General features: G+C 65.4%; 2 protein-coding genes across 2 annotated transcripts; both read right to left on the reverse strand.

Moving 5' to 3' along the window:
• Positions 1-1,111: 1,111 nt before the first annotated feature.
• Positions 1,112-4,026, reverse strand: Fam174c (family with sequence similarity 174 member C). Its single transcript, XM_006978198.4, has 3 exons — positions 3,777-4,026; positions 3,080-3,196; positions 1,112-2,743 (listed from the first exon to the last, which is right to left on the reverse strand). Coding segments are annotated over exons 1-3 (330 nt in total). The 5' UTR covers positions 3,989-4,026; the 3' UTR covers positions 1,112-2,742.
• Positions 4,027-5,121: 1,095 nt separating this feature from the next.
• On the reverse strand, positions 5,122-8,434 carry Cirbp (cold inducible RNA binding protein). Its single transcript, XM_076559621.1, has 7 exons — positions 8,292-8,434; positions 6,816-6,924; positions 6,633-6,739; positions 6,415-6,553; positions 6,262-6,343; positions 5,951-6,021; positions 5,122-5,741 (listed from the first exon to the last, which is right to left on the reverse strand). The coding sequence occupies exons 2-7, from the start codon at positions 6,916-6,918 to the stop codon at positions 5,725-5,727; spliced, it is 519 nt and encodes a 172-aa protein (XP_076415736.1). The 5' UTR covers positions 6,919-6,924; positions 8,292-8,434; the 3' UTR covers positions 5,122-5,724.
• Between the last annotated feature and the right edge of the window lie 8,290 nt (positions 8,435-16,724).

The raw sequence follows: 16,724 nt of genomic DNA on the forward strand, positions 1-16,724 counted from the left end.
ACAGAGACGGGGGCCTGAAGCCCGGGCTCCTCTCTGAGCAGCCTGGCCCAGTCCACAGGGTCGTCAGTGGTCACCCGAAAACAGACCTGGCTTTGGAGACAGTGGGAGGTCGGGGCCCGCTGTGGGGATAAATGTCAGTGAAGGTCAGGGGTCACCAGCGTGAAGAGTGGGTTCAGACACATCTTGGGTGGAGATCTGTCCCAGGCTACCTGGGTCCTTCGTCCACCTCCTGGGGCTGTGTGCTCAGGCCATGGTCCACTCTACGACCTCATCCACACCATGAAAGGCTTTCGTGGCTCTGGCCCAACCTAGTCTGCACCCAGCAACCCTGGCTGGTCCCGCATGGCCCACCGCCTGCCCACTCGGGTACACAGGGCAAGGCCTCAGGCTCCTGATCTCACAGTCTGGCGGCCCCACAGCCATCAAAGGCCACATCGCCAGGCAGGGGGCTAAAAATATGCAGAGAGGAATTTCTCCTTACAGAATAAATTGTACCAAATTGCCCGCCTGAGCTGAGGCAGGGCTGGGCAGTTGAGGGGGTGTGGGATATGGATGCCATGAGTGACCCCTTCTACCTGGTCACCTGTGGCGTAGGGACAGGGCGGGTGGCCTGTCCAGCTGCAGCAACAGGCACCCACTGCGTCCCAAAGAGGGGCCTTTGGGTTGCTGGCAAGCACCACCCCAGAAGGACGCCCCCTCTCCCGCTCCCTCTCTCCATTGAAACCACCCCCCCTCCTACCTGCCCCCCATCTCGTCCACCCTCCCATCTGTCATCCACCCTCCTCCCGCTCAGCATCTTCCTCTCCCTCCATGCCCGAGCCCCAGCCCCAGCCCCAGCTTCCCACGACAAGACCACCCAAGTCCCAGCAGACAGCTGTGCCTGGATCCCGGCAACTCCAGTGCCTGCCCAGGCCCCCTGGGCAGAGACCAATGCAGGCCTGAACCCTACAGAGGCTCTCGGGGACCCTGGCCTGCTGTCCCTGGGGGAGCTTGATGCAAATGGGTCGTAACTCTGACTTCCCAGGGAGAGGACAGCGACATTCACCTCCCCCACCCCCCCAGTGGAACACCTGAGGGCTGGCTAGGGTGGGGCCCCACTGAGAGGCCTGGCTTGCCCACTTCCAGGATCTTTATTTTTTGCGTATTGTGGCGTAGCCGTCACAGGCCAGCTTACAGGAGTCAGTTCCGCCCTTGACCATGCGCGTTCCGGGAATCAACTGAGGCTCGGCAGCGACCGCCCTCACCTGCCTTGCCTCTGCCAGGCCAGGGCTCAGACTTAGGATGGGTACAAGCGGCAACAGTGTCTTGAGTTCAAGCCCGGGCGCGTGTGTTTGGTGCGGGGCGCCGCCCGAGGCATGCACACTCACTGTCCGTGCACACGCAGGCTGGCCCGGCCCCCAGGCCGTCCATCTCGCCTGACAGGCCTCTCTCCTGGCTTTCAGCTGTGCAGAGCGCCGGCTAATAGTGCATTAACCTTGACGGAACTGCCAATTATCCGCGCTAATGCCGGGGTGCAGTGACTGCTGACAGGCGGATGGTGGTGGGGCCACCCTCCCCGCTCACGCGGAGGCTGGGGCGGGGGCCTGGGTCTCTCCTGACCTCATTAGACTAATCACCCTGCCTTTTGAAGCTCCAGCAATGGCTGAGCTGTGGGACCAGGGGCGCAGATCACAGAGTCTGGGGGGCCGGGGACCAGGCACAATACAAAGATGGAGAGTGACCAAGGGGCACAGGGCCCCCAGAGCCATGACTCGGGAACACTGGCTTCCCCTGGGTTCAGGCTGGGGGGGGGGGCGGCAGAGGCTTCCTGGGGGCAGCAGGCCTGGCTGAGCAGGGACCCAGCCACTGGAGGGGACAGGCAGAGACAGGAATGGGCTCGGCCAGGCTCTCCATCCAGACCACGGGACGGAAACAGACGGCCAGGCAGCCTCAGGGGTCCCGCTCGGCCCAGCTGGAGGTCAGTGGGGCCCGGAAGTGGATGAAGACTGGGTGTCCATAGGACAGGAGCTGGGCCACAAATTCAGGCCCCCATGAGGACAAAGGTCGGAGGGTTCTTTGGAGGGCCGATTTGCAGATTTGCGGTGGGGTCCGGGGAAGCTAGGTGGCACGCGGCTGCCACCTGGTGGCCACTTGTTGTTATGACGAGAAAGAGTGGACAGAACAGTGGCCTGGGAAGACTGAGGCTGACCTCGGGCTGCAAGTGCCTTAGGTGTCCGGTCCCCCTCTCCTCCCAGGCTAGACCACAGAGGGAGGGTGAATGGCCAATGCTGAACCGCAGCCCAGAAGCTACTGGGAAACTCTGCCAGGTGCCAACACCCTGAGGCAGAGGGCCACCGCTGCAGCCCTGGAACACGTGACACCCACGGGCAGGGGGTGTCCTAGGCAGCCAGGAATGACAGCCCTCACTCACGTCACCGGGACGCCTGGGTGTGGGGTCCAGGGGGGGTTTCAGGTCAGCCACAAAGCCACTGCTTCTTTATTGTCCCTAAAGCAGCAGGAAGGTCCGTCTGCTCCATCACGCCCGGAGGGCGGCCTTGTCCCTCAAGGGAGGCAGGATGACAGAGCAGCACACGTCAGTCCAGCTCCAGGGACCTCAAGTCTGTGGGCTGCTCTCGGCGAGGTGAGGTCAGACTGTCCTGGCCCAGGCGGCGTCCGGACTGTGCAGGCCCCCTCCAGGAAGCTGGCATCCGAGCCCGTGGAACACGCCCTCCACTGTCCTTGCAGCCTGACGTCCCCTCCACATCTGCAGCGGGGACAGACGGACAGGACATGGGATGCAGTGACGATGGCCGGAGGGCCTCCTTCCAACCCAGCCCAGCCCAGAGCAAGCGATGCCCTTCCAGTCGGGTGTACCCCTCAGGGCCCTGGAAAGCCAGATCGAGGGCCTAGGGGGTCCTGGCTCCTCCCCTGCGGCCCTCCCCTGGAACACTCCTGGGCCTGTTCCCACTAAAGCCACCATGAACCTCCCTGACACCTGCTTCCGTGGCTGCACACTCCCAGATCGCACTGGGGGACTCCAGGTGAAGCTGCTTCTGCCTCTGAGCTAGACCTGGAGCCCTGTTGGTGAAGTGCTTCCTACCATCTCAGATTCCTGGTTTCAAAGACCGTCTCCTCCTCGCTGTCCAGGGAGGCCATCTCTTCATGCTCGTCTGTGTTGGTCAGAAGCCCATACCTCCTTCGCTGAGTCTTCTTGAGTCTGCAGGGGCACAAACACCCTCAGCGGCTACCAGCACGCTCCTGCCCACCCCCACCCCCGAGGCCTGCGGCATCTGCAGATGTGAATCCTTTCCTTGTAGGAGCTGCAAGAGCGACCTGGGCACGGGAAAGCCGCTCGGGTCGGCTCGCCCGCCACAGTTTCCTGTCTGTCAGAGCAGCTGGGAAAGAATGGAGGATCGGAGGCTTTTTTGAGTGTCTCGCCACCCAGGCTGACCATTTCCTTCTCCAGGTCAGGTGACCCTCACTCCGTCTCCACTTCCCGAGTGTTGAGATGACACCCAGGGCTTTGTGTGTTCGAGGGAAAAGCTTTACCCAGAGCCTCAGCCAGGGAAGGAATTCTGCATTTCTTGCAGTGTGGCCGGGGCCGTTTTTTGTATGCCTGTCACACAGCACTGGGGAGACTGAGGCAGGAGGATGGCCACACTGAGGCCGCTGCCCACTTAAGCCAGTCTAGAAACCACAGGAGTCGGGAGCAAGAACTAGGCCGGATGCCTGAGTCACGTGCTCTCCCGCCCACCCTGCAATGACTTACTAGATGCTGATTGGATGCGCTAACGCACCTAAAAGCCCGGATGAGGAAGTAGAGCGAGATCAGGCCGCTGAGCCCGGTGATCACGTAGAACAAACGAAGCAGCATGGGACCTGTGCCCGGGGGGCCCCCGTGCGTATAGTTGCGAGGTACGGCCGGCCAGCTCGAGTTTTCGGGGGACCCCGGGGCGGCGCACCGGAGGAGCAGCAGCAGCAGCAGCGGCAGCAGCGTGCACGGCGCCATGCCGGAGCCACGGAGCCAAGGCGGAAGTGAGCCGAGCCCCGCCCCGCCGCCCGCTCGCCCCGCCCCGCCGCCCGCTCGCCCCGCCCCGCCGCCCGCCGCCCTGCGCATGGCCGGGTTGCTCATCGGCCTGGCCGTGCCGACAGGTGGGCGTCGTCACCTCTGCACCCGCGGCTGCTTATCCCGCTCGCCGCGCCCCACACCCAAGCAACACAGTCGGGGTCTGGTCACAGCCTTTATTCAGGCGGCCCGCCGTCCCTGCCCCGCAGCCGCCGGCCCTGCCCCGCAGCCCGCCGTCCCTGCCCCGCAACCCGCCGGCCCCGCTTCCTCCTCCGGTCCGGCAGGAAGCCCGCGCCCGCCCGGAGCGGGTGTCAGCTCAGGAGCTGCCTGGAAGGGAAGAGGAAGGAGAGATGGTCAGGAGGGCCGCCCGGCTCCGCACCCCCGGCCCCGCACACCCGGCCCCGCACACCCGGCCCCGGCCCCGCCCCCGGCCCCGCGCTCACCGGCCCCGGCTGCGGTCTGGGTCTCGCTCCCACGGTCACGCCACAGCCGTGCTCCTCCTCCTCCCAGGGTGCGGGTTGGCTCCCTTCATCCTGCCAAACAGAGGCGCGTGACCCCGGCGTCCCCGCGGGTCTGCAGCGCCCTCCCGCCTCCCCTCGGCCCCCCTCACGGCAGCCGTCGAGCGGGAACAAAAACGCGCCGCCCACGGCCGCGGGCCGGCAGGAGCGGCACGGGCCCGACTCCTTCCAGGACGCCAGGTCACCCGGCCTCCGTTTCCGTCCAGCGAGCTCTCCCGGGGAGGGCGACACGAGCGAAGGTGTTACCTCGAGGCCGGGCCAGCCGCAGGGCCAGCGGGAGCAGCAGGCGGGTCTCGGAGGTCTGCGGCTCGCTCGCTCGCTCGGGCTGTCCCCGGGCCGCGGCTTCCGAGGCCGGCAGAGGACGCCGCCGGCAGCTGGCGGCGCAGCCTCGCCGGTCCTGCCCGCACCCGGCCTAGGCTGGCCGGGGCTGCCCCGCTCCCCACTGCCCGCTCCCCGCGCCCCGGCCGCTCGGCCCGCGGGCCCTGCCTCCTCCCTAGCTGCTCTGCTGGCCCCGGAGCCGCAGCTCGGTGTCGGCAAGGAAAGGGAAAGGTCAGGAGGTTCGTTTCACACGGTCTTTTAATCGGCTTCGTGAAGCCAGAGAAACTGCGTACAAGAATCCTCAGCACTGCGGATACAACGTCGATGGAGTATGCATGTCGTCTTCGGTAAAAAAGGACACTATAAATAAACACTTGCCGGCCTCCCGGACCCGCGCCCGGGCAGCGGCCTGTGCCCGGTGGCCGGGCCTGCTGCGCTCCGCGGCGGGGCTGGCGTCGCAGACCCAGGCTTGCTCAAATCGAGTCCATGTCATCTCGGGAGGGCGGGGCGCCAGACTTCACGGCGACCACACAAAAAAGGAAAAACAACACAACCGAAAAACCCGAAAAAACAAAAACGAGTCAACAAAACCCACACAACCCCGACAATTTAGAAAAAACACAAACCCATGGCTCATGGTAAAAAAGTAAGATCTGAAGTGCTTTCCAAAACGTCTTTTACAACGCTTAAAAAGACAGCGCTTCCTTAACAGAAAGTCTGGTCACGAGGCCATCGGGGTCGGAAGCAGGCTGGACTAAAAACTGGGGACAGGTGCTCACTGACAGCCTTCAGCGGATCCCCATCTTAATTACAGCCATGGCGGACGGTCTGGACGCCGGGCTTTTACTCGTTGTGTGTAGCTGAGGACAGAAGCGCGACAGTGTCAAGGCACTGGAGCTCGGCTCGCCGCACGCGCGCGGGTGGCCCAGGTCCCACGCACCTGGCCCCCTGTCCTGTGCGGCAGTCGGGAGCTGTGCCCGGGCTGAGTGGCCTAAGCTGCTCTGTGGGCACGGGGCTGGCCAAGCCCAGCCGCGCACGGCTCGGGTGGCCTCCTTGGAGCCAGACTTACCGTAACTGTCGTAGCTGTCTCGGTAGGACCCGCCCGAGCTCCGGTAACCGTAGCTGCCACCCTGACTCCGGCTGCGGAAGGACACACAGACACTGAAGGACACAGGCCCCACACAGGCGCAGCTGGCAGGAGCGGGTTCCTGGGGGCTGCTGGCCCTGCACTCGAGGCCCTGGCACCAGCCGGGTGCTCAGCGGAGAACAAAACAAAACCACCTGCGCCCTCCAGCTGGGGCGGCACCCGCCCTCTGCTCACAGCCTGGGTCCTCTGCTGCCACCGCGGCCGAGCCGTCTCCCGGGCTCCATCTGGCTCACCTGGCATAGTAGTCTCTGGAGCCTCCGTAGCCCCCACTCCGGGACTCAAAGCGGCCACCTCCGTAGCCCCGGTCTCCTCCCCCTGCAGGTGAGGTAACCGTCAGTGAGTTCCCGCAGCGGTCCCACCTCTAACCCAAGGCCCCCGGCACTCACCTCTGGAGAACCCGCGGCCCCGGCTGCGTCCCCCTCGGAAGAAGCCTCGGCCTCCAGCAGAGCCACCTCGGTACCCGCGGGAGCGGTTGTCTGAAGACTTGCCGGCCTGGTCCACTCGGATCTGCCGCCCATCCACAGACTGCCCAACAGAGGGAGGGTCAGCCGTGCCCATGCCACACCAGACCTGTGCAACCCGAACCGGCTGACCTGACCCTCACCTTCCCATTCATAGCCATCATGGCGTCCTTAGCGTCATCAATGTTCTCAAAGGTGACAAAGCCAAAGCCGCGGGATCGCTGGGTCTCCCTGTCCTTTACCACCACCACTGCAAGGGAGAGCCATGAGCTGTGCCGTCTGCCCCAGGGCAGACACCACCACGGTGTTCCCGACCCAAGCCTCACCTTCGGAGATCTGCCCGTACTTGGAGAAGACCTGCTCCAGCGCCTGCTCGTTGGTGTCGAAGCTCAGCCCCCCCACGAAAAGCTTGCCTTCGTCTGACGCCATGGCAGCCTGCACACACACAGTGTTCTGTGCCTTCCCTCCTCAGTCTGAAGTCAGCACACTCAGGACCTCCTTGACAGCCCACGATGGCCTTGGGAGTCCCTGCTGAGGTTTAGTGCCGCAGGCACTGGAAGCTTTAGGGAGCGTCCTGCCGCTTTCCTTCCCTACTTGTGTATGGAAAAGTGACCCTGACCCTCCTGGGGAACCGGTGCTGCATGTGGCAGTTCACACCTGTCGTCCAGCCTCTCCCTGAGACAAAGGACGCCGTGGAGCAACTGGGGAGGCGTCCCCAACGCGCGCTCCCATCACCCCAGCCTTGGGATGTGCAGGCACAAGGATCAGACGTGCACAACCATCTGCGACTACACAGCAGGTCTGATACCGGCCTCGGCGGGCTACATGCTCTGTCTCGAAGCGAACACACGGGGAAGTCCTTCCTGCTTTTGTCATCCCAAACCCACACGGGAGACGGTCGTGTACTGCGGCTGACCGTGAACGGTGGCTCTGTGGCTCAGGACAAGTGACTCGAGCCCCTGTCCTGCAGCGGGCCTCCATTAGGAGCCCAAGGTTTGGATCACCGGGCCACAGAGGCACGCCGGGAACTTCCTCACTTTCCTAGAGGGCGTGTGTGGTTGGGGACACGGGGGACAGTGTCGGCTGGGGGAAGCCTCATCCCTGACACACGCTTCTCGGGCGCGGCCAGGGAGGTGTGACAGTCTCGGGACGCGACCTGGGGGCCACCGAGGGCTGGGGACGTGCTTTGGCTGGGACAGGGGGCGGGCCCGAGAGGCGTGGCTCTGGGGGGCGTGGCTCTGGGGGGCGTGGCACTCGGAGCCATCATTGGCGGGGGACAACCGAGCCCGCTGCCCCATTCCCGGGCCGCTCTGCCTGGGGGGACGGCCCAGGGGCCACACCCGGGACGACACGTGCGGGGAGACCGGGGCCCGGCCGGCCGCAGGGCAGGGTCGCGGGCGGCCCAGCTCCCCGTCGGCGACCACGGGGCTCGGGCGCGCCCCGCCCCCGGAGCGGCGCATGCGCCACGCACGCACCCTGCGCCACTCCATCCGGGCACTCGGCGGTCCCGCCATTTCGCCGGCGAAGCTTTCCAAAGCCTCGCGGCCGCCATTTTACAGCCAGGCCCACCGCGGCGAAGGCATCGGGCCGGGTTCGGGGGGTGACGCGCGGTGGGGGGCGCCCTGCGGGGAGCGCGAGGCCCCGGTGCCCCGCCGCCCGCCTCGCCGCCGGCGGGGCGGACTCCAACCCGGGCCCGCCCCCACGTCCCAGGGGCGTGCCGCTGCGGCTCCGCCTCGCCCCGGAGAGTCACCGGCCGCCCGCCGCCCCGGGCCCCTCAGAGCCGGTGCCGCCAGGGCCCTCACCGCGGAGTCGGCAGGTCCCTGACGCGGGCGGGAAGACAGCGCGCCACACACACCCCAGCCTCCTAACGCGCGAGTGCGAGGGGGAGCGCCCGGGTCCCGCCTGATATACCCCGGCCCGGCAGCCACGCCCCCGGGCCCGCCCCCTTCCCGGCGCTGGCCAATCGGACGCGCCGGCCGCGGGCCGCGGCGGGGGGGCGGGGCCGTCCTGGCCTCGCCCCTGCCCGCGCGGAGGCGCTGAGCGTTTGGATTGGCTGCGGGGTGCCCAGGCCGCATTCGCCCGCCCTCCCGCCGGCGGCCGGGGGGCGGGGACAGCCGGGTTCGGGGCGGGGCTGACCCACTTCCGTGTTCCCCGCCCGGGGGGCCTGCGGCGCGGAACAAAGAGCTCCAAGGCCCGGCTTTAAGGAGCGTTTGCTGCCCCAGTGGGACTCCCAAATAGGCCCGAGCCTTGACGTGCCGACGTCACTTCCCCAGTCTTCTTTTAAAAATACTTTATTACATTTATCCGGCCACAGCGCGAGTGTGGGCGCCAGAGGACAGGTTTCTGGAGTCTCCCCTTCCATCCTGAGCCTCGAACTCAGGATTCGGCGGCAAGCGCCTTTACCCACTGAGCCTCTTCTCCGACCCTGCCCGAATCCATCTGAATTCCCCAGCCCCACGTGCCTCGGCCGGCCGGCCATGCCCCGGACCCAGGGCTCCTGACGTTCCCTAAGATCACCCCTCCTCCTCCAGACTTGCAGCCACACCTCACCTGCACCCTGCTGTCTGCCTGCAAATCTCAGCCTGCTGCGTAACGGCCATCTGAACCCTGGTTCCTGCCCACCCCAGCCAGGAGCACGCCACACCACATGGGCGGGGCTCCACCCCGACCACGCCCCCAGCCCCTCACCGGGGATTCTAGGCGGGGCTCCACCCTGACCACGCCCCCAGCCCCTCACCGGGGATTCTAGGCGGGGCCCCACCCTGACCACGCCCCCAGCCCCTCACTGTGGGATTCTGGGCGGGGCTCCACCCTGACCACGCCCCCAGCCCCTCATTGGGGATTCTGGGCGGGGCTCCATCCTGACCACGCCCCCAGCCGCTCACTGGGGATTCTGGGCGGGGCTCAACCCTGACCACGCCCCCAGCCCCCACTGTGGGATTAAAGGCAGAGACTACTCAGGCCTATATCCTTAGCATTCTTTTTTTTTTTTTTAAATTATATATGCAGTGTTCTGCCTGCAGGCCAGAAGAGGGCACCAGATCTCATTACAGGTGGTTGTGAGCCACCATGTGGGTGCTGGGAATTGAACTCAGGACCTCTGGAACAGCAGCCAGTGCTCTTATCCCATGAGCCATATGTGTAAAAATACACATATGGTAAGCACTGGGGAGACAGAGCCAGGCGGATCTCTGTGAGTTCGAGGCCAGCCTGGTCTACAGAGTGAGCTCCAGGACAGACACCAAAACTACACAGAGAAACCCTGTCCTGACCCCCGCCCCCATTACACATATGAAAAACAAACCAAAACCACATTTTTATGTGTATGGGTGTTTTCCTGAGTGCAACCATGTGCCTGCCTTGCGTCCTTGTGTTGGGGTTCTCTGGAACCGGAGTCACAGACAGTTGTGAGCCTCTATGTGGGTGCTGGGAATTGAACCCAGGTCCTCTGCAAGAGCAGCCAGTGCTCTTGACCGCTGATCCACCCTAACTTCCCCGGCCTGTCCTTGAACTCTGTAGCCCGGCCTCCCAAGCAGCTGGGGTCACACCAGGCCAGAGCATGTGGTCTCCTTTTACTCTGGTTTGAGGGTCCCGAGTCCCGAGCGACCTGACTGGCCCTTTGCGAGGATCCCTCCCCTAACTCAGGCAGGTCACCTCTTACCACGTCAGCCAGAGCAGGACCCCCCCACCCCCCAGGGAGTGCGGACAGAGGCTGAGACATCCCAACCTGCTCCACGCCCCAGGCGCTCTGACCCTTGAATGAGGTTGGTCCGGGTCGAGCTGACCCATCTGTCTCCAGGAAGAGCATGCCTCGGGGACTCGGTGCTCCCCTCCTCCTAGACGGCGGCTGGTGACTCACGGCCACCCCCTCCGCACCTCTCTCTCTCCCGGCACTCAGCCCTCCCTCCCATCCCCGTCAGAGCAGCCTGCTGCGTCAGCCACTCACGCAAGGAGGTTATTAAAAAGAGCCGAGAAACCAACACGCCTCCCTCCCCTCCTCCCCTCCCCTCCACGCGCGTCCTCCAGGCGGGGAGGGGACCATGCATCGCAGATCGCGGCAATGCTGGCCCGCAGGCCCGCCGCCCAGGGGAGGGTGGTCCCCGCGGGTGCCCCCCACCTCCAACGGGAACCTGGAAACTGGACCCCTGCAATCCCAGCTCCCACGGTGGTGCTGGGCCCCTGCTCTCCTTCCCGTTCTGAGACCTTCCAGTTCCTGGTTTTGGGAGTTGCCGTATTCATTCATTGATTCATCGATTCATTCATTCATTCAACCAGCACCCACTTAATAAGCTTACTACCAACCAGCTCTTTTGGGCCCGGGCTCCACCAGTACCCACAGCCATCGCGGATCCCCAGAAGAGCGTGCACACGTGTGACCCACGCACACCTCTCCAGTGGGCATCTCTCGCGTCTTCGTGTACTTGTGTCTGAGATGTGCGTCCCTGTGCACTTACCTGTGTCCACGTGGCCGGGTAGCTCAGCGTGCCACCCTGGCCCTTTGTTTCTTTCGGTGGGCTTTAAAAGGGGCTGGAGCTCGCGCACACGCACACACACACACACACACACACACACACACACTCACACTCACACACTCTCCACCCCTGCCCCGAGCCCCTGCCTCCAAACGGGGCTCACTGCCTGCTGAGGACACGAGAGGGCGCTGCAGCCTCGGCTGGAGCCTTGGGGACCGACGTCCCGCCTCTCTGCGGAGCCGCCAGCTACTCGGCCACCCTGCGGCCACTAGACGTCGCCGTCGCGGACGGAGACCGGGACAGTGCGGGCTTGGCATCGCCGTGCCCAGCCCGCAGGTGGCTTGCCTGCACGTCGCCGGGCCGCTCGAGGCCCACGCCTGCGTGTCGGGGCAGTGCCCTCGGCCAAGAAGTCACCCATGGGGCCATCGCGTGTGCATGCGCCCCCGTCTGGGGTCCCCACTGTCTCTTACAAATCCGAGGGGATGCAGGGTGCCCCCCGCACCCCTTGAAGGCGAGCCCACTCAACCCGTGGTCCCTGCCACCCAACTCCGCTGCTGGGCGTCGCTATGGTGACGACGAGGGGCACCGCGCCTCCCCCTGCCCCCCCCACCGCCAGGTCCTCCCCCGACCCGGGCTAATGACCGGGCGGGAGGCGGTAATGAGCGTCTGGGTTGGGGCCGGGCGTGGCTCGGGATGAAAGGCGCGTGTGTGGGGGGCACCCCGGGGCCGCGTAATTACCGCCCCCTTCTCGGCCGGGCGGGGGCCAGGGACACTGCACCTGGCCTCTGCCCGGCGGGGGTGCACCAGGGGACGGTGATGGCAAAGCCTGGTGCCCGCCCTCGGGGACCAGAGCCAGGCGGAGGACGCAGCCTGTGTGTGTGTGTGTGTGTGTGTGTGTGTGTGTGTGTTGCGTGTTGCCAGGTGTGGCGCACATGTGTGCACGTGGGCAGGAGGCCTGTGAGGATTCGGAGAAACATCTGGACGGGGAAGCGGGCTTGTCCCGTGTGTGTGTGTGTGTGTGTGTGTGTGTGTGTGTGTGTGTGTGTGTGTGTGTGTGTGTGTAGAGGACCTGGTCATCTTTGCGTGGCCGACCTGTGTTCCCTAAGGACAAGGTGGGCGGACAGGATGCTACAAGGCTGCGCACCTCCCGGATGTGGATGCTCGGGCCGGGCTAGGTGTGCGTGACTGGGGCGGGTGCTAATGCAGCCATCTCTGCCTGGTGGTATGACTCATGTTCCAGGGGTGGGCACGAGAGAGAGCTGTGTCAGAGACACCCAGGGCCTCCCAATTAGTGAGGCTGACGCCCAGAGGCAGCTGTGAGGTTAAGCTTCCCTTTTCCCGGGTGGGCTCTGATCCCTCAGGAGGCCCCGGGGGTCTGAGGTCTGGACCCCTGCCACCTAGAGGCACCACGGCACTCTGCTGCTGGAAGGGGTCTGCAGCCAGGGCGGACTAGGCCCAAGTTCCTGTGACTCATCCCTCCCCACAGCCCTGAGTCACACCCCAGGAATGGGAATACGAAAGCTTGGGAGGCCTGGCCCGAGGCTCTTGCCCAGACCTGGGCCTTGAACAGTCAAGGGACGCCCCAGCCAGCACACACATCCTATGACAGGCCATGTTATGCACATGCACACCCACACCCTCCGTCAGGCTCAGTCACAACCCCGACATGCCTTTGGCATCTGAGGGATCATCTGCATCCCGAAGAGACCTTGTGGGCTTCCCGTCCCCGCTTGCCTGTCTCCCGTAAACAGGCGGGACTGGGAAACACTGGGACCCGCTCCATGACAGGGCGGTGTGGAGCAAGGAGGTGTGGTGACAGGCACTTATCCACAGGTCTGTATCAGATGCCCAAAGAACACCAGTGACCCTGCGATGACGCCAGGGAAACCCTAGAAGCTAGGTGGCTCATCTGCCTAGGAAATGACCTATTTGGGCTTCTAAAAGGGCAGGAGGCAGGGAGGGTTGTAGGGATCTTCAGGAGCAGCTTAGCAAGGCCCCCTCCACCCCCAACACCCCAGGAGCAGGAAGTCGCCCCTCTTCTGCCCTGTCCACTCACGGTATGCCCAAGCACACACCCGACTGTGGCATGGCCTCCCGCGCAAGGGTAACACGCCAACAGCCAGCCTCCCTGGAAACAGACTGCGCAGAGAGGCGTCTGCCTGGGGCTGGTGGCCTGCAGGACTTCCTCCGCTGTTAGCCACATGTGGACAGCCACAGGGCAGGAAGCATCTCTGAACCGTAGGGTGCCTGGAGGGTCCCCATGCAGGCAGATGGTCCTCGAACCTGGGAACACCTGTCCACCCAGCCACAGAGGGTCAGCTGCAGCCCACGGGCCCAGCTGTCTGGGTAGGCGGCACCCAGGCGCCTCTCTGGCTTCATTGCTTCATATCTGCGAACTGAGTGGGATCTGGGGAGCCTCAGGGTCTGAACGGGACTGGGTCAAGGGCAGCTGTGGAGTCTCCTCGAGCTGTCTTCATCGGGGTTAAGTCTTCAGCTGTCACTGAACAGCCCCAGCTTGTGTGTGTGTCCAACACCCAGCAAACGACCTTGCTTTTTCCTTGGTCGCTGAGAGACAGGATTCCTGGAGCCTCTATGTAGTGGGGAGTGACCTAGAAATCCTGATCCCCCTGCCTCTACCAGATGGCATGCTAGCAAAGTATTTTCTTAGGGCACATCTGGGAATAGTTCCCGGACAAACACTCCTGTTTCCCACCAGGAAATGACCCGAGACGACCGGTCACAAGGCAGTGACAGGGAGGTCCCCTGCATCGCCCTGGCTGGCCTGTGGGTATGTCTGAGGGAGGATGTTGCCTTTCTTCCTGGGTATCTTGAGTACTAGTTACTGGGCCAAGAGAGATCTCAGTGGTTAGCCCACGGCTGCTCTTCCAGAGGACCTGGGTTCGATTTCCAGCACCCACATGGTGACTCAATCATTTGTAACTGCAGTCCCTCCCAGAGGATCAGAGTCCTCAAGTCTGCTTATGGCCACCAACCAGGAACACGGTGCACACACAGACACTCAGACACGTGAAGTAAGTCCATTTAAAACAATAAACAAACGCCGACACAGATCTTCAGGCAAGCTAGGCCAGCAACACAGAGCCCCGAACCCAGTCTGTTTCTGACTTTTCAAGTCTGGGGGGAGGGGGTGGTCTCACTAAGTTGCCCAGGCTGGCCTTGAACTCAAAACCTCCCACCTCATTCTCCCCTGGGAAGAAGCTAAGACTAGTCTTGTGCCACTGGGACCTGCAGGGTTCGGGGTGTGCAAGAACTAGGTGTGGGGTCAGGATCAGGTTCCTGGGGTGGGTGTGGTGCACCGGGGGCCTGGCGCAGTGGTCGGTCGGGGCTCCTGGCCGGTGCAGCTGCGCGGAGGCCTCCGGGCTGGTGGCGCTCGGCTTAAGTCTTGTAGGGCACGCCAGCTGTCTGCGGCAGGCTGGCTGCCGGGGTGCGGGGTGACCTCCTTCTTCGATGGGGGCCGTACCGCCCACATTCCAGCAGGGTGAGGGGCACCCTCCCCGGCTGGGTCCGGGCCGGTTCTGAGGGAGGACCTCTGACCCAGGGCAGAACCCACCCCCCTTCCCGTCCCCTGGACACCCAGAGCAGCAGCTGGCCCCATGGCTGCGGGCGGGGGCGGAGGTTGGAATGTGAGGGGGGGAGGGTGACGGAGGGGGCGGAAGTGGGGGAGGGGAGGGGTGGGACCGCCAGTGAGCGGACGAAAATAGAGGGGCCTGGATGGAGACGGAAATAGAGGAAAGCCAGCGCGGAGGGCCTGGGCCAGGGAACCCGCCGGCCCTGCGCCGGGGCCGGGGCGGCTTCGCGCTCCACCTGGCAGGCTGCGCGGCTCACCTGCCCCGCGTGACACCGGGGAGGCCTAGGTGGCCGTGGGTGGGGCTGGAATCAGACTCCAGGGAAGAGCTCCCCGCCCAGCTGCCGCCAGCGTCGTCTCCTTCCCAAGGCCGGGAAGGAGGGTGGAGCTGTCGAGGGCCCCACGGGGGCGGCGGTGCCCCGCGGGCACCATCTCTGGCCTCCTCCACGGGCTCTGCTCCTCCCAGCTGCCCACGCACAGCCACCTCCAGACCTCTGACATCTCAGAGCTCGCTGCCAGGTCCCCAGATCCCGACTGGAAAGTCGCCACCCCCCCGGGGGAGGGGGACTCCAGCCTCTGGCAGGAAGCCATGACCCCTGGTGACCTCCTTCTGCCCGCACCCGGCGGCCTGGTCATAGAACTCTGCCCGCCTGCGAGGTTACCCCCTTGGCGAGTCTGGCGCGCCACACCATTCCTTGTCGCCAGTCCCTCGTCCGGTCACCCTAGGCCGGCCCGGACGGAGCGTTGTGGTGAGGCGCTGCCTGGGCTGGAGCGCGCACTCGTCGGTCCGGCCCCAGCCTTGGGTGCCGGGGGCGCGCACTCGTCCGTCCGGCCCCAGCCTTGGGTGCCGCGGTGACAGGTGTGCACACGCCACCTCTCCCCCACCCCTTTGCGGAGATCACAAGCCCGGGCCGCAGGTGACGACCTGGAATTCCTGCCCCGGGGGTCCTCCCGACACCCTCCGTCCCTGCCGCCAGCCCTCGCCGCTCCTTCCGGATGACTGGGGTTTTCGGGCAAACCTGTTCTACTGTTCCTGCCTCCACCTCGCCAAGGGCGACTCTAACCCGGGTGCTGGTCAGGCGTCCCGCCCCCATCCGTTCGAGTCTGGACTTGGGGGATCGCCTTCAGGGTCCCCCCAGCTTTGCCTCCTCCTACCCTCCGCCCCCCACCCCTTCCCCGCAGCACACACCCCCTTTCTCCCTTCCAACAACACTCGGCAAACTCCTATTTGTCCCGCAAAGCCCCCTCCTCCAGGTCGCCTCCCCGCTCCCAGAGGCTGGGAACTGCAAGAACACCGGGCGAGGGTCAGTCACCCCGAGAGGGAAGGGGTGCAGCAGGAAATGTCGGCGTGCACAGCGGGGTACACGTGGCGTGCCTGTGCCGGGGGGGGGTCCACGTGCGACGCCCCCAGGGACGCCCCCTCTTCCGTCCAGGCCCAGCCTCAGCCGTCAAGCCTGGGCTGCGTCTCCCGCCCCCAAGTTTGCAGACGCGCGGGGAGCGAGGCGGGGCCGCGTGCGCCTCCGGGCTGGCGCACCCGGCTCCGCGGGGCCCAAGTCCCGCCCCCATGGGGCAACCTCGCGCCATTGGTGCGTCCGGAAGACCGAAGGGCGGGCCGGCCAATGAGACCTCCCGGGGGGCGGGCGGAGCCCGGGCCCGGCCGGGCGCAGGCGGGGGCGGACAGGGAGCCCTCCCCGAGGTGACGTCGGGAGGCTCTCGCGGCGCGTTGCCCCGGCAACCGCGTTTCCATCTCAGCGCGTTTCCGGGGGGCCGCCCCCTCCCATTCAGCTTTTTCCTCAATGGGGTGTTGTGGGGGGGGAGGCGGAAGGAAGCGAAGGGCCGACCCCGCCCCTCTGCGACTTGGGCCGCCCTTGCCGTCTGAGCCTCGGTTTACCTCTCCTTCCCTGCCTCGCGCACGGGGGGCGGGGCGGGGCGGGGGGACCTCCCCGTCGGGGTCACCGCGATCGCCCCCCGCTGCGGCTGCTGTTGGCCCGAGGGCGAGCGGGGTGCGCAAAGCACGGCCCCGGGACGACGCATGGCGCTGGGACGACGCGGGGTTGTCGCCGCCGCCGGGGTCGTGACCTTAGAGTCCCCGGCACTCATCACCGTCCCCAGGGCCCCCTGCGCCCCCTGGCGCCCCCGGCTCGGGGACCTGGCTGGCGGCGCAGGCGCCTCCCTTG

Source organism: Peromyscus maniculatus, chromosome 22, assembly GCF_049852395.1.
Source record: "Peromyscus maniculatus bairdii isolate BWxNUB_F1_BW_parent chromosome 22, HU_Pman_BW_mat_3.1, whole genome shotgun sequence".
NCBI lineage: Eukaryota > Metazoa > Chordata > Mammalia > Rodentia > Cricetidae > Peromyscus > Peromyscus maniculatus.